The sequence below is a fragment of the Liolophura sinensis genome, chromosome 1 (genome assembly GCF_032854445.1).
Source record: "Liolophura sinensis isolate JHLJ2023 chromosome 1, CUHK_Ljap_v2, whole genome shotgun sequence".
Classification (NCBI taxonomy): Eukaryota; Metazoa; Mollusca; class Polyplacophora; order Chitonida; family Chitonidae; genus Liolophura; species Liolophura sinensis.
In genome coordinates this window covers 3,904,558-3,929,344 of record NC_088295.1, presented here as the reverse complement: position 1 = coordinate 3,929,344, position 24,787 = coordinate 3,904,558, and the positions used below count along the sequence as shown (strand labels likewise).

General features: G+C 42.2%; 1 protein-coding gene across 6 annotated transcripts; it reads right to left on the bottom strand.

Moving 5' to 3' along the window:
- Nucleotides 1-489: 489 nt before the first annotated feature.
- On the bottom strand, nucleotides 490-24,654 carry LOC135475275 (broad substrate specificity ATP-binding cassette transporter ABCG2-like). 6 transcript variants are annotated; one of them, XM_064755114.1, is made up of 21 exons: nucleotides 23,738-24,654; nucleotides 22,951-23,048; nucleotides 20,168-20,975; nucleotides 11,656-11,715; nucleotides 10,985-11,099; nucleotides 10,527-10,679; nucleotides 10,068-10,225; nucleotides 9,727-9,878; nucleotides 9,262-9,372; nucleotides 8,843-8,872; nucleotides 8,077-8,136; nucleotides 7,073-7,142; nucleotides 6,532-6,640; nucleotides 5,990-6,055; nucleotides 5,534-5,619; nucleotides 5,320-5,409; nucleotides 5,022-5,146; nucleotides 4,048-4,202; nucleotides 3,251-3,340; nucleotides 2,770-2,834; nucleotides 490-2,126 (listed from the first exon to the last, which is right to left on the bottom strand). In XM_064755114.1, exons 3-21 carry the CDS (start codon nucleotides 20,467-20,469, stop codon nucleotides 1,976-1,978), a joined length of 2,148 nt encoding a protein of 715 aa, XP_064611184.1. In that variant the 5' UTR covers nucleotides 20,470-20,975; nucleotides 22,951-23,048; nucleotides 23,738-24,654; the 3' UTR covers nucleotides 490-1,975. The 6 variants fall into 6 exon arrangements, with proteins under 6 accessions (XP_064611184.1, XP_064611207.1, XP_064611200.1 ...); XM_064755137.1 differs by having other exon boundaries at nucleotides 9,274-9,372; XM_064755130.1 differs by having other exon boundaries at nucleotides 20,168-20,662.
- Between the last annotated feature and the right edge of the window lie 133 nt (nucleotides 24,655-24,787).

The window sequence follows — 24,787 nt, the reverse complement described above, 5'->3', positions numbered from 1 at the left end:
ATAAAATTATATACTATGGATTACAGGTCACGAAATAAACAACATGTCATTAAACCTGCAAACCAAATAAAACATGAGCAATAAACAGGTTATGACGCAAAAAAGTCATCCATTCAGGTTAATTGTTCCAAGGACAAAGTGCGGCAAATTAGCTAAGAATTTCCCACCATGGAGACAAAAACATGGATTTTCCATGATGACGAATTTCCCGGGATTTTCCACCAGGCCGGATGATCCAAGGAGTTTTTTCCCCATGAATTATCCCCCTTGGAACTTTTTCCCAAATGTTGTTTATCGTGGCCGCTTATAAATATGACAGTATTACATGAGAGTGACAATGGACAGTGAATATATACAATGGTGACAAATATGCAGCAGACATATACGCGGACAAAGTCAAACCACTTGCTCGTAAGGGGTGTAGATATCACATATATCTCAAGAAGATATACACATGTATGTATATATATATATATATATACATATACATGCCCTGGCACTTATGCACGATATACACATTATACTTTTAAAAAGCCAGGCATGTTATACTTCAGGTGTCACAACCAAAATCTAAGGGCTATTATATACATGGGATGTTGCATACTTGTATTGCACGACAATGGGTAAATGAGGTGTCCATCTGACGTAATGTATACATGGAACTAACAGGCTTAGTATATGGACGGATACATATGTGACTGCATAGATGAGTGACGGGAGAGCCAAAGGAGCAGTCGGACGAGGTGTTGGTCTCATTACGGATTGGCCAAGCACGAGCCCTGTTGATTGACACTGTAAAGATATTCACGTGGACTGACCGGCGGACGAGTGTCGGGCTCGTTTTGTAGAATGACAGCGTACAAGTGCTGAGCTCATTTTGTAGACTGACAGCACAGGGGTGTCGGGCTCATTTTACCATCAACCTGCTCCCCCACAACCAGGTCTTCTACAGAAAGCAGTGCCGGATGAGGCAAGACCTCAGTCTACACCAACCTGCTGTCCATGTAATTCTGTCCCCATTATATGACACAATAATTGGTTACAAAGATCTAGATTTAATTACTAGGCCTACACTTTCTAGAAGAAGTAGAATTCTACACAATCACTATAAACATCATTTGTTCTCGTCCCAGTTACTGTCACAGAACACATGTCCTCATCGTTCACGACAGTAACTGTAAAACCTCTATATACATCGTTTATAACAGTTCAGTTACTGTCAAACCACTGTTTCCACGGTTTATAATAGTGCAGATACTGTAAAACCACTGTTTTCACGGTTTATAATAGTTCAGTTACTGTAAAACCGCTATATACATCGTTTATAACAGTCCAATTACTGTAAAACCGCTATATACATCGTTTATAACAGTTCAGTTACTTTAAAACCTCTGTATACATCATTTATAACAGTTCAGTTACTGTAAAACCGCTGTTTCCACAGTTTATAATAGTTCAGTTACTGTGAAACCGCTATATACATCGTTTCTAACAGTTCAGTTACTGTAAAAGCGCTATATTCATAGTTTACATAACACTTCAGCTGCCATTAAAATTTCATCCTTCAGCATTTTACGACCTAAACCATAAGTTTAGCTTGTTCTCATCATTTAACCAAGCATCTAAAAAGTTTTGCACTCGGTCGATCACACCCTCGCGCCCATATACCCCTCAGCCAACCATGTCACACCATCCACACTGTAAACAATTCATCCATTTCATAAAATACAGCTAACACATGATGACAAATATGAAGATATTTGGTAATGGAAATCACAGCTCAAAGTCAGTATGAAAGACATACAGAATACACGTCTGTATACACAGTATAAAATCTCCTCTTACTTTTCAGAGGATTGTCAGGTTTGTTGTCAATATACAGAACAAACTCAACCCGATTTGTCAAAATCTGTTGTACAAATAAGTTATTCCAGCTATATGAACAGAATTATGGCGCTAATATAAAGACTATCAATTACTTTAACTTAGGAATACGTCGAAGTTGTGCATAAGCTATAAGCATACAGCCGAGACATATAATGGTGAGAGCCAGCTCCTTCTCCCATAGCTTCCACAGGCTGCCGTGTAGGATGCCCTGTTTGTCGAGGTACTGCTCTCCGGTCACGCTGCAGACAGAGAAACACACAGGTCAGCGTCATGAAGAAACACATAAATCAGTGTCGTGAAGAAAGATGAAGACCAGCGTCAGGAAAAAACACATAGATCAGCGTCATGAAGAAACACAAAGGTCAGTGCCGTGAAGAAACACACAGGTCAGTGTCATGAAGAAACATTCAGGTCAGTGTCATGAAGAAACATTCAGGTCAGTGTCATGGAGAAACACAAAGGTCAGCCTTATGAAGAAACACACAGGTCAGTGTCATGAAGAAACATTCAGGTCAGTGTCATGAAGAAACACACAGGTCAGCCTTATGAAGAAACACACAGGTCAGTGCCGTGAAGAAACACACAGGTCAGTGTCATGAAGAAACACACAGGTCAGTGTCATGAAGAAACATTCAGGTCAGTGTCATGAAGAAACACACAGGTCAGCCTTATGAAGAAACACACTGGTCAGTGTCATGGAGACACAGACCAAAGCCATATAGAAAAGCACAGGTACATGTCACTGAGAAACGAAGAAATAATAATGGGTGCAGATATTTGTCAGACTCAGCGTGTGCGGAAACATCAGTAACAAATTTATCTATTACTTATTTTTATAAAACAAAACCCAGGTGTGGAAACCTTTGTGATACTAGTACTTACCAATCATTTGTACCGTTCCTGTAGGTACAGAATGTCATGTCCGTCAGCTCGTTCAAACTGAGAGCCTGAAGTGAGATGATATATATGGCGGCAAATGATTAGAGGAGATAACATAACTAAGTCAGGTATGTTTCTCAATAGGACGAATACTTTGGTGTATAGCAATTTCCTTTATTCTTCTGTTTTTATACCGACGATTACAACAAACTTAAAGAACTAGGGCATCAAGGACAACACTATGGACAGTAAAACCAGAGCAGGATGGTAGTGTGACAGCTGGTAAATGCTCATACGTAACCTGTGAAATCTGGCATCTTGTTAACTGACCGCAGCAAAATCCTGTTATTTCTAACTGTTAATGTAAAAGATTAAATAGCAGTAACTCACATGTCCCCTAACAGCATGGTGTACCCTAAGCAGAATTAGGTCCAGAAAAAAATGCACTCATGGTAAATGCAATTTATCAGACCTACACACTCACCTCAAGTCCGTAGCTGAATATGCTAAGGTATTTTAGCCAGCTTAAGCCAGGCCCCATTGATTCCAGGTTTACAAGCAGCCCACCGAATAACTGTAAAAAGACAAGAGGAGTTGCCATTAAGCATACAGGGTTAAAACGAGACCAGGGCAGGTGTAAATGAGGATCCAAAGTTTATTCCTTAAAGGAAAAAGTCGGGAAAGTTGGCCTTGCAGAGAAACCAAGCTTCGGGAATTCAAATAGCCGACAAGTAATTTTTTCCCATGTAGTTATTTTAATTCAAAGCCTGACGACCGATGATTCTAGCCAGCTGGATTTGAGACAGTGCTTTGTTCCTGTTTGCCGTTTACTCCGGATGTGACATGTAACGGTCGGAGTGTTTGACACTTTCCACTGGGTGATAGATGGTCTTGTTTTACAATGCTGTTCGAAGAGGAACAAGCTGCGATTCATTAACGTTAACCATAAAAAGTAATTATTAGTGGAATTAAGGCCTTATTCATTATCTTTCATTTCGCTAAGAGTTCTACCTCCCTGGACTTTTCCTTTGATGAACACAAGAGCATATTTATATAATTAATTACTTGTCAAGTAACCTTACACTGGCCATGGAATCATTTTACGATGGCTGCCAGAATTACACGCAGAGGAAATGTATCCGGGTAACCCACGTACCTTTGGCAAGACACAGACTTAAAGACATTATAGTTAGGCCTTTTTTTAAAATACTAATAAATGAAATAAGACAGTTCTGGATACAAGGGTTCTACGTGTGAATAAAGGCAGCTATTACTCCTTACCATCATGAACACATATGATAGAGCGAGGCACAAATTGGCGATTGCCATCTTCCGCGTGGTGGCGCTAATAATGAAGGCCACGGCGCATGCTGCCATCGACGACATGAACAGTGTTAAAAAATAGATGAGGAATCGGCCGAAGTAAGGTTTGAGTCCTGAAAAAAAGCAAAGGTCATAATATGGGTTACTTTTGTTGGGACAGTTAGCCAACCACCAGCATAAAACACCGTCTTCACATTGCAAGGAATCAAGGTAAACCAATGGAAAACATACAGTGTGATCACTACCATAGCCATGTCTACTAAAACCTAATTCCAAACACACACATACCTCGCACATTGGCTAATTTTATAAGAATTAGATAGCCAAAAATAATGTTGGCTAGTTTAATAAGGATAAGTTTTTTATTGGTTTTTTTTTATTTGATTGGGGTATTCATGGATGACACCACTTAAGAATATTTCACTTATGCGTCCTGCATATGTCTCTGGGTAGATAAAACCGGTCATAGCCAGATGGACCCCTTGGCCACCGTGATTCACAGGGTACCTGGAAAATGTGCTGAACTAAAGCCAGAGCAGAGAGCTGTTTTGGGAACATCAGATATCACGAGGACTGATGCATTTGGCCCTGGAGTCGGTCTCAGCGTTGTAAACATTTTTCAAAACTACTCGGCTTAGAAAATTTCCAGAACTTTGCACAGGGAGGGTTGCAAATGATTTTCAAACCAGAGATTTCAACAGGCGATGAGATGAGGGGTGGGGACCTAATAAAGAATGGTTGGGGAGTATTACACAAGGATTAAGTGCAGTACTGTGTCAAATAGAGTATCCACCGAATTGCGTCTATTCAAAACCACTGGCGGTGGTGACGTTACAATACAGCTGACAATGTAGTATGGTTAGTTAAGGTCAGTTCTTGGTGGCCCTAGGTGAGGCATATTCCAGACAGGGGAGGCCATCAGAAGTACTTACCCATCATCCAGTATGTTATCACAGCGAAAGACCCCACGGGTATGGACCGTATAGGAATGGCATCGCAGAGGATTTTAGCCAGGAAATACACAGAGACCCTATAAAAGCCCGTGGCACTTTCGTGACTGCCAAAACAAAGCAAATGGCCATTAGAGGTTTTTCATTTGACTCGCACCAGATGAACAAAATACTACATATATACATATACAAACGACTGTTAAGTTATGAATGATCTCTCTATCTACGTTATGTTTATCTATAACTCTTCTTATGATAAATTAATGAAAACTCAACTCACATAAATATTGGACGGTCTTTGACAAACAGCTCAACGACAGCCAGGTTCCCAAAAATCATGTTCATGATGACAAAGAAGAAAGCCCCAATCCTGCGGATAGAAATCACCAGTTTAAACATTTAGCCTTCGTGACAAATATAACCCGCGACAAGATACTCAGAGATTGAGACGTGGTTTAACTAACTTCTAACTTTAGCCTGGCATCAATTCTTACCTGTTCTGGATACCAACGTCATTTGAGGTATCGAGTTGGAAATATATTCCTCCGACAATCAGACCAAACAGTGTGTTCACGCACATCTGAAACCGGAAACAGTGTTCAGCTTGTTACAAAGCCGTCTTAGCCTGGTTTACATATACAGCAGATAAAGCAGACACATCCAATCAGAAAATAATTTTGCAAGTGCTTCTTGATGTTAAAAAGGTAGCCTTGTTTTAGCAGCTGATAAAACTGTTACGGTTAATTTACTTTCCTTTAATTAGGGTTGGCCCAAAAATCAGCGGCGGTGAAGATTATGCTGGGGCGAGGACGGGGAGAAGCCGCACAGGGGCATGTTGCCGATGTATGGATATACATAAATTTCTTGACTTTCATACTAGCACCTAGCCACCAGCCAGGACATGGACTGACACCGAAACTAACGCAGGAATTTGCGTGCACGATACGTACCTGTAAAATTCCTTCTCCTGGATTTCGCAAAGTGTTGGTCCCAGTTCGCCAACAGACAACACGTAACTGTAACAAGTACAAGCATACCGTCAACAACGACCAGGGCCAATGCACTTACCCTTATTAAAGGGTACAAATAAATGGGTCTATTGGCTATAACACGTAATGTAACGGCCGTAGGTGCAAAGAATACAAACTGACAGTATGTAACAGAGCCACCTCAGTTTCACAGAAAGCTTTGGTGTAGCAGTATGATATTTTTACAAATCATACCTACTACTGTGACGATATGGCATTGCTACAAACCCTGGATTCGCACAAGCCGGCTGGGGCATCTCCACAAACTTTCTACGACTGCGACAAAATGGCATTTTTACAAACGGTACCCACGTGCTTATGATTTCTGACATCCTTGCAAATCGGTTGTGTAGAACAAGATGAAGTTGGAAAGACTGCTTATAGGCTTGTATCTTATAAAATGTACCAAACGGTTAATGCTCGTCCATATGACGCCTTTACAAAACACGGTAAGAGTGCCTTACCTGGTGGAAGAAGGAAGTAGCGTACTCCACCCGCTTCACGGACATGTCTTGACCTGCGGTCATTCGATTCTCAAAATCCCTTAGGACAGGGTCGATCTCTTCGTGAAGTCTGAAACAAAAGCAGGCACCAGTGAATCACCCGTGACGTGGAGACAACGGAGATGCAGGTATCGCCAGTGCTGTGAAAGTCTATAGGCCCACATCAAAACAGGCATTCATAGACCAGCCGTCAGCCTATATGAACGTTCCATGTCAATAATCGCAAGGCCAATTCCTAAAACGACGTACAGCACAAACCACCACTAAGAACTAAGAAAGTGCGAAATTAGGGCGGAATCATGCAAAGGGGAGCAGTCAACGGTTTTCAATGATGATGGAAAGACGCAAGGTGTGTTCTAGGCGAGTGAGTATTCAAGTCATGTTCCTTGCTAGTATATAAGTTGTCGATAATAAAATACGTCCCAGGGTAAAATTATCTCAGGCGATTAACCCAAGCTTAGAAACAACATTGCGGCTTTAGAAAAGGGCGGTGGACACTTACCTTTTCAAATGATGAGAGTGCTTGAACTTCGCAACTAGTTCTCTTTGAATGGGGAATTCATCTGTCGCTTCTTAAGAAAACAAAAGATGTATAATCATGACACCGCTGGCTTAAAGGACTTTTAAGACAAGACTTACTCCAATGGAAACTACCGTTATTAACAGTGAAAAGGTTGTGACCTATACGACCACAGTTTAAAGAGCCGTAGTATTAATCATGTTTTAATAGTTAGCAGTAATCTGAAAAAATGTTTTTTAAACAGCTTTTAAGCTGAAAAGACTATCGGCAGTAGTTGAACAACTAAAGCATAATATCGAATGTGAATAGAAAACGCCTGATCATTAAATACATGATAATAAAGTGACATTTGCATTACTGTGTGCATGAAGATAGCAGACCCACAACCCAGCTGGAATCACTTTGGATATATGAAGCCGGTGCCCATACCTCAGGCAGGAAAGTGAATGACAGTTAAGGACAACAACAACACACCAAAACAACACATCAGAACTACATGTAGTAATAAATGTGACAACCATCAGGGTATACTCAGAAAGCTCTACAGAGGCGAGTAATGAAGTGAGAACAGAAGCGGAATGAATGATGAAGTCGGCTTGGCTATCGCGTTTTTAGCAGAGACAAGTCTGTGAATGCGGCATGTTCCACAAATAAGAGCGGCAGTTCGGGCCGATCTCCATTAACATGCCGTGACATATACCACAACCCTTTCACCTATGTCTATACCGTAAATACCAAAAATATCCTGCATTACCCTCTATATAGATAAAAGGATCAGTAATGCATTCTTCCAAAAATCTATTGTATTTACTATCTGACTTGTACAGAACCAACCGCATCCCAGGGCTATACGAACATGTGGGTGTGTGTATGTGCAAGTGTTGGCATAAGGATATAACTCATACAGGGCGCGCCTAAGGGATGGCCCGCTGTATTAGTACAGGATATGTAGATATATATGCATATAGTATGGTGAGGTTACTTACTGACGAGTGGCTGGCCCACTATGTGCCGCCTGTCGCTCACGTCTTCGTCGAAGACACTGTCTAGAAGAAGGGGTTAACTTTAGAACTCATTTTCCCCATAAGTTCATGAGACCTTAGGCTACTTTGTACAGCCATGTATATACAGAATGGTTTTGTAAGCAGATTATCATACAGTTCAATCGCGTTTAATTTTTTTTCTTTTTTACAACTTATAATAGCATGCCGTGTGTTATGCTGGAGAGTACAGTGTAATGACGTAAGAAAGACCGAGGAGAAAGGGCGCCAAAAGAGATCACTGGGGAAGATCAGAACAGTAGAAACTTTGTTCACTTGGCCATAAGACAATAACAAGGATCGATGCATGATGACAAGCTTGGGCTCACTTTTACATGTAAATGGTCAACACCTGACCTAGGAGAGAGTCACTATACAGATTAAGGTTTGGTGACGTTACTGGTCAGAAACATTCAAAATGTAAAGTGCTGATGATAAGGGGTTACACTTGACATAAATGACAGAATTAATCACTAATGTAAGACACTCAGATTCTCTCCATATATTAGTTAACAAAAAAAAGAAAGAACAAAGTTTAACTATGGAATAAACATATGATTTAGAAAATGAACTCTTGGCCAAATGTTAAAAACAAACAATCCGTTGATCACGCAGCAACACGGCTATATCAATGGCGTGTGCACAGTTTAATCAGCAAACAAACAACACTCTTGTGCATGGTTTAATGGGCAAGTTATTTGCCTATGCTCACCTTCGTTCTCTGTTGATTTGTTCATGTTTCCTACAACACAAAACAAGTGTTGTGAGCCATTCCTCATGACGGTTACAAATAACTTGGACTATGGTTGGTGTGTCTGGAACATAACCTCCCTTCATCCCTCATATGCGACATTATACCACTGTATTTATATTAAACTATGTTTCCAATCAATATTATGGAACAACGGTATTATTCGGAATTATTTTGAACACATATTATAAAGTAAACTACTCAGTTCTGTCAAGAAGGCACATTACGAAAAATAAAAATAAAACCTCCTATTGTAAAGTCCCACATGCAGGCGACAAACCTGTTTTGAGATGAGTCATCTGCTGGTTCGAACCTGGTATTTGTAAAACGTCACGCAAAATCATAAGGCGTAAAAAGGCGTAATAGGGTTAGTAGCGTACCTTCCAACTTACCGTTGATATCATCAACAGTGGCGGCCACAGCGGTAGAATCGCCATTGATGACATCCAAGAAGAAGTCTGGAGGGTTGTTGTGTTCCTCACAATGGTAACCTGGGGGGGGGGGGGGGAGGTGTAGAGAACAAAGACAGTCAATATCTTGGTATACACAGCGAACAGAACATACCTAACCTTCGCCTGCGTCCGGAACAATTCGGATAACTAGCTTATAGATAGTGGCTTAGAGGTATTGGAATGGCACAAACTTCTATTCTAATTTTTCATTTCAGCTATATTTAGTAGTCAGATGATGCCCATTGTTTTCCATTTTCACAAAAAAAAACAAAAAAAACAACACTATACATATTTTTTTTATCCTGAGATAACTTTTATCTAAAACAACAATGAATTTTGTTTGACAAATGTAAGACAACCACTAGTGATCTGACGACATTCTCTGACATTTACCTATTGACTCGAAGTAGGAGAGAGCGTCTGTTGCCGGTCCATTGTACACCACTTCACCTTTGGACAGCAGTGTGAGGTTGTCGAACAGCCGGTAGATGGAGTACCGTGGTTGATGGATTGAGAAGACGATTGTCTTTCCTTGCATGGACAATCTACAACACACAGCAGCGGAGTCCGTCAGAAACAAAAGCCTGGGTCAATGGACTCGACATAATGAGCGCCAGTGTGAACACGAAAATGATGTGAACTGTAATATAATTGCACTGCTACAGAAAAAGTGACCGGTTGGTAAAGCAGGAGACATTATCATATACCGAATACAACAGGTGTCATCAAGTTACCTTTTAAGCAGCAGCATGACCGCGTTGGCCGTGCTGGCGTCCAGGCCTGTGGTGGGTTCATCCAGAAACAAAATGGGAGGAGCAATGATCAGCTCCATACCAATGTTAGTTCTCTTCCTCTCTCCCCCAGACACACCCCGAATAAACTCGTTACCAATCTGAAAAACGAGCCATGACCTTACCTTAATACACAGAGAACATCAGAAATAAAATCACGGAAGAAAATTGGGGATATTGTTTGCAGGCAAAGCCTGGAAAAAGGCGAGTTAAAGTGTGACGGGTGATAATTGTGTTCTGCAAATACCATTCTTGAGATAAAAACAAAGTTTTGTTTTTGAATACAAAACACATGTACCAGAAGTCGGCCTTTTATCTCACATAATACATGTACATGGTCTGGCAATCAGAAGTTTATATCACACATCACAAAGAAAACTCCAGGTGAAAATGACGGCATACCTTGGTATCTGCGCAGTGAGTAAGGCCGAGTTCCTGTAGAGTTGTATCTACCCTCTGTTTTCGTTCCTTGTTTGATACATCACTAGAAAGACGCAAGGATGCAGAGAACTCGAGATTCTCTCGAACACTTAGTGTTCCCATGACTACGTCATCCTGAAATATACAGCTACGATGATGAATAGTTAGACATACGCATTTGTATGTCAAGTGTGGAAAAGCGTAAAAACAGAAACTTGGACATATAATGGAGTTTTCGCAGGCAGTCGGACAATCACAGCACCGTCCTTACGTAACCACAGTATGCGTGCTCTCAGCAAAACCTCTATTCTATTGGTATTACCTGCTCACGTAATTCACACCTTACGATCAAAAATGTTTCGGTGTATATCATTTCAAATCCTTCCAATCATACTCTTATTGACATCTGATTGGTGCATGAAATCGTTTCCACCACATACCTGAACTACATATCCGACCATGCATTTGAAATTATGCGGGACCTTGTTCCCATCTATCAGAATATTTCCTGTCAGGCCATCCGGGTCCTTGCGACCCGCCAGGACATCCAGTAACCTGCAAATACACCCGAAGTGAACACACATTGTCCACAATGTCTCTCAAGTGGGTTTACACATCGATAAGTTGATCAAAAACGGCATGTAATCAAATAACTCGTGGTTCCATTTTACTGGGATACCAACAGACAAAAAAGCATCCTGCACGTTTATATTTCATAATACATTAATTACCATATAATCAGTCCGTATGTAGATCGCACTCTGTATTTGCAATTACACTGTCAATATCTGGATAGCATGCAGTTTATAGCTTCATAGCACCATTTATTCACTTATTTGTCATCAGGTTAGTCAGGTGGAAGGCAAACATTCACCTGTTTACTTTATCAGTTTAGTGAGGTGTAAAGCAAACGTTTAGGCGTTCACTTCATCGGTTTGGTGAGGTGGAAGGCAAACGTTCAGGTGTTCGCTTGATCAGTTTAGTGAGGTGGAAGGCAAACGTTCAGTTGTTCGCTTTATCAGTTTAGTGAGGTGGGAGGCAAACGTTCAGGTGTTCACTTCAACGGTTTAGTGAGGTGGAAGGCAAACATTCAGGTGTCCGATATACTTACGAGGATTTCCCACTGCCTGTCGGACCGAGAATGGCGTTCATGCCGGGTCCACATTTTCCACTGCAACAGACCAACAATATCATTACATTAACACATGTGTGAATTAACCTATAGGCCTCCACTGGCAAAGTAGATGATATTATACGTGTACAATTCTACTTACCCAAAGATTTTATCAACCGAGGTATTGGTTTGATCGGTGTTTTACACAGTATTCGAGAACATTTCGCTTACAATGCACAGACGCCGCTTATATGTTCTGGTGTAAGGGAACGGGTTACAGACTGGAGAAAACTCCTAACATAAGCCGTAACGACAAATAATGATGGATAGCTGTTTCGTTACAAACAGTCAGCTGACCGATCTTATGTCACTTCCAATCGCTATCCGCCAATAACAAGGCATAAAATCAATTGTTAAAAACATCCGCATAACAAAATTGCAGGCATGAACTGGGCAGAACAGCGGTCCATGTATTCATTTATTTATTTATTTATTTGTTTGATTGGTGTTTTACGCCGTACTCAAGAATATTTCACTCAACGGTCCATGTAAGTGAGTGAGTGAGTGCTTGGCGTTTAACGTCTTACTCAACAACTTTTCAGTCATATGACGACGAAGGAATCCTTAGGGTGTATGTAATGTGCCTCCTTGTTGCAGGACGGATTTCCACCCCTCTTTTATCTAGTTCTGCTTCACTGAGATGACTTACCGAAGGCAAGTAAGCTGCCCCGCCCGAGCCATTATACTGATACGGGTCAACCAGTCGTTGCACTGTCCCCTTCATGCTGAACGCCAAGCGAGGAAGTTAGAACTTCCTCTTTTAAACGGTCCATGTATGCTAGAGGTTTAGATACGTGGTACGATGTGACGTTTTTCTTCGCTTAATCTTGTCCACAAACAAAGCTTGTTCTGGAATTAACTATTCACAATTTCCTCGTAAACATAAACAATAACACCAAGCGATAGGCCCATATAATACCTGAGCGTACAGCCGGTGGACGTATAAGCATGGACACAAGTTATTCAGCTCGGATACACAATGACCTTCAGAAAATAAGATTAGGTGTGTCGGGTTAGCAACATTCTCTCTGGTAGTTCTAATTCTCAGATATAGATTGAATCAAACTTGCAGCTATTATACGGTACGTTCCATCTTGCCCAAAACTGACTGCCAGGGGTGTCGCAAGAATATTCTTATCGACAACAAACAGGGAAATTTCGAGGCGTGAGCTCAAAAGCAGTCATATTCCATCAGTCGTCGGTCATGTTGATAACAAGTCAGGCTATGATACGTCATTGGAATTTGAGAAAGTGAATAAAGCTAACCGTTAAGTGGCTGATCACGTGACTAACGAAGCGAAACAACCCACAGGTGAAAGGCGTACATAAATGTATAATATCTCACACTTCCCGCGCGGTGGGGCAGAGGATCACAACAGTGTTATGCGGGGGTTGGTTAAGCTGTCATATATATAGAGAGTGTGACGGACGCTCTCTCTTCGACCCGCTTTGTGGGTTTAAAAGACCGAACGATACTTGCACTGTGGCCGACATCCTTTTACTGTATATATGCTGACAAGGTAATAATTTATTCAGCGATCCTGGGCGTGTGTCGGCCCATCAGTGCAGGTATCACCTAGCAACCATCGACGTGCTCACCTGAACAGGCTTCTGTTTGTGCCGGCTGCTCGGGTCTTGCTGAGGGGTGGGGGAGCCGATCGATAGTCAGTCATCTACATCGCAGACACACAGCTAGGAATGGGAGGACCGTGCAATTAATATGTCTACACTTTAGTATCCTATAGATTATCAATCATGGCTACGCGAGCTGTTTGTTTAGATGGTATATAGAGTTCTTCAGCGCTCATTGCAAATCCAGGGTCGCGAAAAATTTTCAAAAAATTTTTTTACGGAATTATACGAACAGTTGAAATAATTCAACTGCGATAACTCGAGAAGAGGCCGGATTTCACCGCTTATGAGTGACTATTTGCCAACTATCACACTATCGCCACTGCTCTTGTTTATTTGCCATGATGTATTGTTATATTCATAGGTATAGGCCACTCCCTACCATACCATGAAAGCCGTTGGTCAGTTGTTCCATTGACAGTTACGTGAAAACTTAACCTAAGTGTTGGTGGCATAGGCAAAATACCATAAGTCTAGCTATAGCTGACTCTCACTATAGCGTGATTTAAGGCTGTTTTTCCCACAGACCATAAGGTGATATACTTATACCTGACTCCCCACCATAGCAATAAGTCATGTGCCATATAAGATAATTCTACGTATGGCTGACTCCTCACTTTAGAATGGAAGGTCTTGATAATATGTGCCATATAAGTCTATACGTGTAACAAACTCCCCACCTTAGCTTGACAGGTGTTGATCACCTGTGGCACAGATCATACCGTGACATACGTGTAGTCGATTTCCTTTTTCTCTACCATAGGGTGAAAGGTGTTGGTACATGTAGGCCTATAGTTCAGTTTTCGGCCACATGGACCCATTTACAACATTAAGATAACCCAAAGCACCGTCTTGTCGTCAGACAGTGTGTGCTGACACAAGTATTATGTTCTTGTTGCGCCACTTCCATTTTAGATATTAGTTAATTAATAGCTTATATTAAAACTGATTTAAGTGGGCGTGGGTTTTACGTTTATGAAAAACCATCTAGAACCAACTGAAGCCCTGTCGAAATCCGTTGATCTTGTCCTTTAATAGTGGAAGAGAAGGCGCGGAACCTTGTCCAACTCCTAGATAAAGTCAGTACAGACTGCGTCGACCCTTTTGTTAAAACATTTGCTGATAAGATTCGTAAAACTTCGTTGCCGTAAACTTGTTGGGCAAGAATCTGTGTCTGTTCTGATAAATTGCTCTTGATACAGGTTGATACAAATGGAGATAAACATCTTTTTCAAAAACTTAAGACACGATTGATAAACGCGAAACAGGACTATAATTAATCAAGCGTATCAACCACGAGATTTGTATGTAGGCAATATAGGCATCTGTAATTGTGCGGCAAGGATCCGGGTCGAAGAGATTGATTACTCCTAGAGACAGAGGACTGCACAACTATTCTGGACATTCTCAAAGAACAATACTTCAGTTGGGGAACTATCAGACCCCACAGCCTTATATTCAAATCTAAATTGTCTAAAACGGGATAAATTTCACCGGGTGAAATGGTAACATTACATTTTAGTGTTCATTCCTCGCTTTAATGTGACAGGCGTTGGCAGATCACCCCCGCTACAGCGTGACAGGTATTGGTATCTTATTCATCGTTACAGCGTGACAGATGGTATCTTATTCATCGCTACAGCGTGACAGGTGTTGGTAACACAGCGTGGTCTTGGTAGGTCACCCCTCGCTACATCGTGACAGGTGTTGCTGGGTCGCCGCTCGCTACACCGAGACAGGTGTTGGTAGATCACCCCTCGCTACACCGAGATAGGTCTTGGCAGGTCATCTCTCGCTACACCATGACAGGTGTTGGTATCTCATTAATCGCTACAGCGTGACAGGTGTTGGTAACCCATTCCTAGCCACACCGTGTCGTTGGTAGATTACCTTTCCCTACACCGTGACAGATGTTGGTAGATCGTCCCTTGCCACACCTTGACAGGTGTTGGTTAATCATGCTTCGCAACACCGTGACAGGTGTTCTCTCCTTACACCGTGGTGTTGGTTGGTCACCTCTCGCTACACCGTGGTGGTGGTAGCCCATTCCAAGTTACATCGTGACAGGTGCTGGTAGATCACCCCGCGTTACACCGTGACAGGTGTTGGTAAATCATTCCTCACTATACCTGACGGTGTTCCTCTATCAATCCTCGCTACACTGTGGTGCTGGTAGATCACCCTTCGCTACACCTTGACAGGTGTTGTTTAGATCATCCCTCACTAAACCATGAAAGTTGTTGTTAGATCATTCCTCACTACACCGTGCTGTTGGTAGATCTATGTCGTGACAAGTGTTAGTAGCTCATTCATCGCTATAGCGTAACAGGTATTGGTATATCACTCCTAGCTAAATGGTGACAGATGTTGGTTGATCGCCCCTCGCTACACTGTGATGTTGGTTGATCGCCCCTCCCTACACTCTGACAGATGTTGGTTGATCATCCCTCCCTACACTGTGATGTTCGTTGATCACTCCTCGCTACACTGTGACAGATGTTGGTAAATCGCCCCTCCCTACATTGTGATGTTGATTGATCACCCCTCCCCCACTGTGGTGCTGGCTGATCACCCCTCGCTACACTGTGATGTTGGTTAATCGCCCCCCCCCCCCCTACACTGTGATGCTGGTTGATCACCCTTCGCTACATTGTGATGTTCGTTGATCACCCCTCGCTACAGTGTGATGTTGGTTAATCACCCCTCAATACGCTGTGATGTTGGTTGATCGCCCCTCCCTACACTCTCACAGATGTTGGTTGATCATCCCTCCCTACACTGTGATGTTCGTTGATCAACCCTCGCTACACTGTTACAGATGTTGGTAGATAGCCCCTCCATACACTGTGATGCTGGTTGATCACCCCTCCCTACACTGTGATGTTGGTTGACCGCCCCTTCCTATACTATGATGCTGGTTGATCACCCCTCGCTACAATATGATGTTGGTTGATCGCCCCTCACTACGCTGTGATGTTGGTAGATCGCCCCTCGCTACACTGTGATGTTGGTTGATCACCCCTCGCTACACTGTGATGTTATTTGATAACCCCTCGCTACACTGTGACAGGTATTGGTAGATCATCACTCGCTGCATCGTGACAGATGTTGGTGGATCATTTGTCACTAGGTCACTCCCAGCTACACTGCTACAGATGTCAGTATATCGCCCCTTGCTACACCGTAGCACTGGCAGATCACCCCCTACTACACCGTGACAGATGTTATCAATCCTCACTATACCTTTACGGGTTTTGGTAAATCACCGCTCGCCACACCATGACGTTGGTATCTCATTCATCGCTATACCGTGACAGGTGTTGGTAGCCCATTCCTAGATACACCGTGACAGGTGTTGGAAAATCGCCCCTCGCTACACCGTGACAGGTATTGGTAGATCATCACTCGCTGCATCGTGACAGATGTTGGTGGATCCTTTGTCACCAAACCATGACAGGTGTTGTAAAATCATCTCTCGCTACACCGTGGTGTTGGTAGCTCATTCCTCGCTACACTGTGACAAGTGTTCCTAGATCATTCCTCGCTACTCTGTGACAAGTGTTCCTGGATCATTCCTCGCTACACTGTGACAGGTGTTGCTAGCTCATTCCTCACTGAACAGTAGGGGCCTATTAATCATTTCTCATGTGCTCTTATCATTCATTTGACTGAAGAATTGCTCAGTTAACCGCCAAATTTTGAAACATATATATATACTGACTGATTACCGTGAGTAAAATTACCCTAAACGGGCAGTCTTCCATATACTGCAATACAAAGGGTGCTGCACACATGTAAAGTTCTGGGAATTTGAAGGAACATTCGATATTAAAACCATAAGATGGCAGTCGTCCTGATAGTTACAATGATCATAGGCTATCGATGCTTTTTTAAAAACAAATTCATTTGTATTTTATTCTACTCAGCCATCATGTATCACAAATATATTTCCAAATCCCACAGAATGACGCATGCGTATTCTATAACACACACGTACAAATGATGAGTCCTCAGTAACTGACTACTGACAGGCCCTCACGTAGAGAAATAGTGTTTCCTCTGTCAAGCTTTTTTCAACACACAAAAAAAACCCACCACAGAAACGAAAACTAGGGGCTAAAATATAATATCAGCGAGTGTGTGTTGTTCCTGTCCCCTTGCCATTGCAAATATAGGAGACTAAATAGATTTAGGCAATCGGCCAGGCAATATTGACAAGCGTATCCTGAAGCAACCATATTTCAGATCAACATTATGTAATTACATACTTAACCGTCTGGGCAGAACGCAGATTATAGACAAACACGTGTATCCTGTAGGATGCAGACCTCCCCATATATGTAGCGATCTGGACAGTTTAAAGGCAATCGACAAACATACCGACACGTGTATTCTGTAGCATGTAGACCTCCCCGTATATATAATGATCTGGACAGTCTAAAGGCAACCGACAAACATACCGACAGGTGTATTCTGTAGCATGCAGACTTTTCCGTATGAGTAGCAATCTGGATAGTCTTTCCGTATATGTAGCGATCTGGAAAGCCTACAGATAATAGGCATACATACCGACACGTGCATCCTGTAGCACGCAGGCCTTTCCGTATATGTAGCGATCTTGACAGTCTAAAGGCAATCGACAAACATACCGACACACACATCCTGTAGCATGCAAATCTTTTCGTATGTGTAGCGATCTGGACAGTCTTTCCGTATAGGTAGCGATCTGGACAGTCTACGGATAACAGACAAACATACCGACACATCCTGTAGCACGCAGGCCTTTCCGTATATGTAACGATCTGAACAGTCAGGTAGGCAATCGAAAAATACATCAAATCGATATTTTCGTCCTTCTCAAAAATACGTATGGATAATACTTTTAACAATAATGTTAATTTCCTCGATATCTTTAAACGGAAACCTCCGTATAAACTTGGTTGAACACAGACGGAAGCCGATCGTTAAATTAATAACTTAGTGTTTTTATTTGTCATTTTATACGCGACTGCATGCGCATGTATCGATTCGATATATTACTGGTCCAGTAGAACACAAACAGGCCCAATGAAAATACAGATTAAATCTGTGGTCCAATGTTTATTTGTTTATTATTTTTTTTGAGGGGGTGGATGGTGGGTGGCGAAACCTGTGGACACGTGCATTCTGTAGCACCCAGGCCTCCTCGTACGTGTAGCGACTTTGACAGTCATGTAGACAAACACATTGTCACGTGCATCCTAGATCACATTGCAGACCTTTCCGTACACATGTGCACGTAGCGGATGATTTGGACAGTCATGTAGGCAATCAATAATAATGTCACATGCATCCTATAAAATGCAGGTCTTTCCGCATATACGTTTAGCAGCTCGGACAATCCTGAACACAGTCGACAAACCTATCGATTTGAGCTGCCCACCTTTCAGCAGATAAGACGAATAAAAGGGATTTATACATGCAGAGATATACCACAATTACATGTAGCTACCGGGTGGTGTGTGTCCTATGCCAGGTGTATGCAACACAGCCTGTACATGTCTGACAGCAGATCTGATTAAAAACACATACAAGGTCAGTGCACCTGAATGGGTGAAGTTACAAATGGTGTTTTTTATTATCACGCGTGTCGTGTTTAAATGTTTTATCTACATATACGACTGGTTTGTCCATTTTAGTCACATGGAGTACACTGACCTATCCTTCAGCGGGTTCTAAGTGAAGGTCCCTAGATTGTGTAACAATTAAACTACAATTTGTATCCATCTATCCCCCCCCCACCACTCTCCCTACCCCAAACACACACACACACATTTCCTCCTTTCTCACCCGTGAAGGTGTAGGTATTGGGAAAGGGTGAATTCTTGCGATGCTATGCAGATTTGCCACTTAACCTATAACTCTCCTCCTTTTGACTAAAAATCAGAGGCTCAACTTCCAAGCGTTTAAGTGTCAGCCCGTAAATCGTTATTGTATCCATGTGAGAGGCCTACTTAGTATTTGTACATGTACATTACTGTAAACTACAACCCTCAAACAGCCAAAGATTTTCGTCGGGGTTACAGTACGATACCTGAGTAGTCTTTTAACTTTAATTCGCAAGGGATATAACAATGGTTCAATGTCTGAAAATTAAACAAACAGATGACATTATCGTATACCTGTTTCCCCAAACTGTAATGAGAACCAGCTAGATTTATCTATGACGGATATGACTGTGTTGTATTGCTGAACCCTGTTTAACTGACGGCCCCAAATTGAATTTATTTGCATATCTCATGCAATTTGTTGTCCTTTGTGTGACAGTTGTTTACTGAAGTGCTCCACCAATCATCAGAATTGCAATGGTTCTGACTTTATGGTTCGATCTTTGTTTGTACACCCCACAGTATGCATATGCCTACGTACAGCTAATCGCACATGCACGCTATATAATCGGTGTGGAATAAGCCTAAGATAACAATATAGACGAGAATGCAATGAGCCTTTATAACTGCCGCCGAGGAAGCCCCATTAACAAAGGCGGTATGGGACCCGGCACTGCTGTGTTCTGGAGAAGGTCAGCATTGTGTCAGCGAACGCTCTTGGCCCGGGTCCAGCACACCTTTGTCTGTATACCTGGCGTGATATCAACGACAACAAACAACCGCTGGCAACTCGATATCATGGACCGTTATACAGACATTACCACATATCTCATCTCTGCCATTTTGACTGTTATATATAAATGCGTCTTCACACAGAAACACCATGTTATAGCAGTAGTCCGTTATACTTTCCTTATATCTTACCCCATACATTAACACTATACACTCACCTGATGTTTGTTAGAATCCTTTTAGGGCATGAGCCTTTACAGCATCCCTTATTGCGCACCTGAACCTGGTAGTTAATGTCGTGGTATGTTAAAGTGGCTCCTGTCTTAGGAGCCTGTTGGCCCAGGTCTGTGAGACACTTCATTTCTATGCTCGTGTGACCAGGGTTGGAACAGCCCTCCATGACTGCTGTAGGATTGTCACAATGGAAACCGTTAGATATGATCATTGGTTCCTGAGAGCCTGAGTTAGTCCTGGGAAGAGCGGACGAGATGCGGTATTTCCTCGACGACGACTCCATCATAATTGTACCCAGTCGCCTTTCAAAACTACAGCTATAACCTCAGAGTATACCTCACACAGACTGCATCACAGGTGAAACGGGTCAGTCTATGGCCACAATCTGGGACAGCCGTGCCCCGGGGATAGAACGGCTCAAGATACCTCTTAAGGTGTTCACGGCCTCTGGGTGCAGCCTACCTGTTAACAGCGAATACCTGTAAGAAAGCAGATTGCCCTATATAGCTTGTCAGACACCTGTATTCGTTGATTCCTCACGTACACTGAACACTGTGACATATACCGTCAGGCCACTGTGGTCTGTTTTCTCCAGCTCCGTGGGCCAGCGGACGTGTGTTGGGGAGCAGCAACACGCTGTACGTCGGTCTGTTCACTTAACAACAACGTGTGTAGACATGTTACAGAGCTGCCAGCCCAAGCTGGGCGGATTGATTTCCCGTGACTCTTCTTCTGTCACTCAGACACAGGGGGTCCCACGGGGACCTGTCGGTTAGTTAACCAAGCGACTACCTGAAGGCACAGATGTAGAGAGAGCCACAAGTTTCAAAGCTGACTAATAGACGCGTGACGAAGATACCGTCCTAAAAGATTTCTAGTCTCTACAGTTCAACTACATGGTATCTGCCTCTGTGTTATATAGAAGGCCTAGCTAGTTACATCCCAGGCCATACGGGCTATCTCAAAGGCGATGAATACACACGAAGGACCACAAGGCAGACGTAACTAGGTCGGTATGTGACAGGTGTGACAGAGGGGGCAGACTCATTGCGGCCAAATGGGAACAGATCCAAGCCCTAATTACTAGACCGGGGGAGGGTATGGGTGTGGCTGTATGTACTCTAGTGTAGCTCATCCTTCACATCAGTCTGGATCACGTTAGCAGTTAAATACTTCAAATCCGTAGCCTACACAGACACCTATAGGCCTACGCGTCTAAAAAGCTGTAGCGTTAACACACCATACGTATGCCACTGTGTACAAAAGTACTACAATATTTGTACAGGTAACGCAGACCCATTTTCACACACTTATTATTGCCCTTAATAAATCAATTTGACTTCCAGGGTAATTTCATTTGCAACAGTCAGATGTGAACTAGATATGCTATTATACGCCACACTTACTTGTATAGCTTTGTCGCGTGTAATATCGGCTGTGTAGATAACTCTGCAGTCTCACAACAATGTATCCGCATGAGTTGGTCAGCGGTGAAGTGAATACAAAGGTATATGAACACGTGTTAAGATGAGCATGAGTCGGGTCTATTCATGGGCCGCGCACCCCACTCCATGACTAACATGCCTACCACGTGAATGGTTAGAAGTTATGCCCATTACACCAGATCTGACACATTGCCTAATCTGCCTTTACAGGCCTGAACGTCGCCAAGGGCTAAACATAACTATTATATTAGTATTGTTTAGCTATAGTTATGTTAACCACGCACCTTCGTATGCGGAAAGGTAATCATACATGTATGAACATACAGATCATAATCCGTTACAGATGAATGGTAAACTGTATGACTAATGATATCAAGAAATTTAAAAGAATTTACTCTGTTACAAGTACCTATACGTCAGGGCCCTATACATCAGAGAAGTACACCCATGCACATGACCAGATACGCTGAGGATATCTGCCGTTACATATGCCCCTAAGACTATGAGTCAGAGTATAAGTACTTCCACACGGATAGTAAGCTGTGTGAAGATAAAACGACTCTTAAATTTTATTTACAGTGTCGGAGCTCAATCGTGTGACACATGTCCGTCACTGAGTTCATTCTGTACTTTACCGCGTTGGAATAATGTACGGTACAGCGTTCGTTCCACGTGATCTACTGATACACACGTGGCATGAGCCACTAATACTCACAAATCTTGGAACATTTTTGTGCCAAAGTTCACGAAAATGTCTGTAGTCATACTGAACATTGGGTGTTTGCCAACTTCGCAGGTTATATAGTCGTCATGTACTATTTATAGGTTTAACCTAAGTCGTATTTATGAGAATATTAACTTGGCTGTGTGCATTATTTAATATGTAAGGGAAATGCCGATGAAACACCTGTTATATGAGGTGCCAGTACAACGACCCATGCGCATACAAGCTTTTCGAGGAGTACGTCTATACAGGGGACTTCCTTGGTCTCCAAATATAGGCCATTTTCTGTTTTGTATGGAGCACGCATGTCACAGCTGGTGCCGCTGTACTACAAAGCATTAATTATTCATGACCGAGTCATAGCAGGTTGATCGGTACAGAACATGTAACTACACATACTTAATGATAAAGCTATATACAGCCCACTTCGGCATCTCGGAAATGGCGAGGGAATAATTATACTGCACAGGCCTACAACACTTAAAAATTATGCACTAGACAATTTAGACAACATGCCCAAGTACCGTTGAGCCTCATATAGGTGTACGTAATTAAAAATATCATAAACGGATAGGCCTACATCAACTGGGAAACCTACGTATATCCAAAGACTTCACATCCACAGGCTTTTTCCGGTAGGCCCCTGGCATCAGCGGGTAGATTGTTGATAGTGATCTGTTACCCGGGGTAAGGATTCTGCCATTAACACAACAAACAGAAAGATCATTTACCTGATACACTAGGCCTGTGTACATAAAACTGTATATGCCAATCCGTTAGTTATACTGTCCATACCTCGAGATCGTGATGTCTTCGACACCTCAGCCATCAAACAGGCTGGTCATGCAGTCGTTGTCAAGCCCGCCATTTGTATTTGTTTACGTATGGCGTCAGAACGTAATCCGTTATTGTGATGTCTACAATGACGTCATACGTCAGGACCGTTGATTGGCTGACTGTGCATGTGTTGCGTTACGGGATTTGTGGAGACGGTGGACGTACATGTACATGGCCTTGTAAAATCGCTGTTCTATCTTTTACAGAATTACATGTACTATGGAAGACGAATGAAGAATTTCTCGTTGACCCAAGAACTTGTGGAAGCCAGATGCATTTCACACTAATGACGCCAGTCCGTACTCTTCAGCTTTTTTTTTATTTGATTGGTGTTGTAAGAAATAATACTATGTGTAACAACAGTGCCATATTTTTGTAGCTATAACATCTGTAATTCACTTCACATATCTTCGAATGTACTCGTTGTACCTCTACATTTCACGTGTGGCACTGTGACAAACTATTCAGCTTGTCTTTGCTTAATTTATTCCACAGTGCATTGTAGGACAATATTCTAAGGCTTCCCCAGAACTAAAGTGATATGTTACCTCTTCTATAGGACTTGACACCTTGTATATCCTGTGTAAAAGCCTGAAGTCTGTGTGGGCTTCACTCTCTCCTCACCCGTGGCGGCCATTTTGTTTGCTTACGACGAGCCAGTGTATGTTAATATACAGTTCTGAACTCTGCTCATTTTTTCAGGTTGCTAGTTGTTTTAGCATGTTCTGAAATGTTATAAAATATTCCAGTTGAATAACTGAGTATAATTTTTCACTTTGTTAAGAGCAATTTTTGATGTATGCAAGAAATGTTTGAGGACTATTTTTGCGTGATACTTCCCTACGCTCCCAGCGCAGTGTTTGGAGTCGGGAGTACCGGGGCATTCAACTGTGTTTAAGTTTCTTTCCCAAGGTAAATATCAGGTGCTTTTATGGAATTTTATTAGTTTGGGAATAATGCTCTTCAGAATATATTGTTAAGTAGGGGCCTACACCAAATCGCTTTGGCCATGCTGATCGAAAGAATTCTTAGTACGGTCTGCACTTGGCACTGCGTGATATGGAAGTGAGGATAGCCATACCCCAAACTCTTCAATCCCTTGAGAGCTTTTTGTCAGTTTTCCTTATTCAATGTAAATATTTGGTGCCTTTTAAACCCCAAGGAAAACGCTCTCACATAAGCCCAAAAGCTCTTATATATAGTTACATATAGTTCTATAGTTACAGTTTTCTGCATTTTTGTCTGGAAAATTAGTTCACTAAATCTAGCCGATCGGTAAAGCTGTCATGATTGGTTAACTTAGGTCACGTGACCATAGGCCTTTAGCGTGTAAATACAGGAGCCTTCCCTGTATTTGTGAGGACACACAGCATCTCAAACGGTAAACATCTAACTATATAATAATACATCCTTTAGTGAATACCACTATATTTAGTGGTAAATATATGGATGATTGGGTATTACATGTAGATATAATACCGTGGTTTAATATGTTGAGTTGGGTTTATGAAATTCGAGTCATCTCCCACCACACTCAATACCAAGCCTAATACATCAGAACACATGTTATGTATGGGTGATACGTCAGCGAAAGTGAA

Bases quoted from the DNA above. Each gene is read 5' to 3' on its own strand.
- LOC135475275 (XM_064755114.1), bottom strand. From the start codon at position 20,469: ATGATGGAGTCGTCGTCGAGGAAATACCGCATCTCGTCCGCTCTTCCC. The intron at 10,226-10,526 runs GTATGCCGTCAT...CTCGTTTTTCAG, and splicing joins CTCACTGCGCAGATACCAAG to ATTGGTAACGAGTTTATTCG. The intron at 5,620-5,989 runs GTACGTATCGTG...TTCCGGTTTCAG, and splicing joins CAGGAGAAGGAATTTTACAG to ATGTGCGTGAACACACTGTT.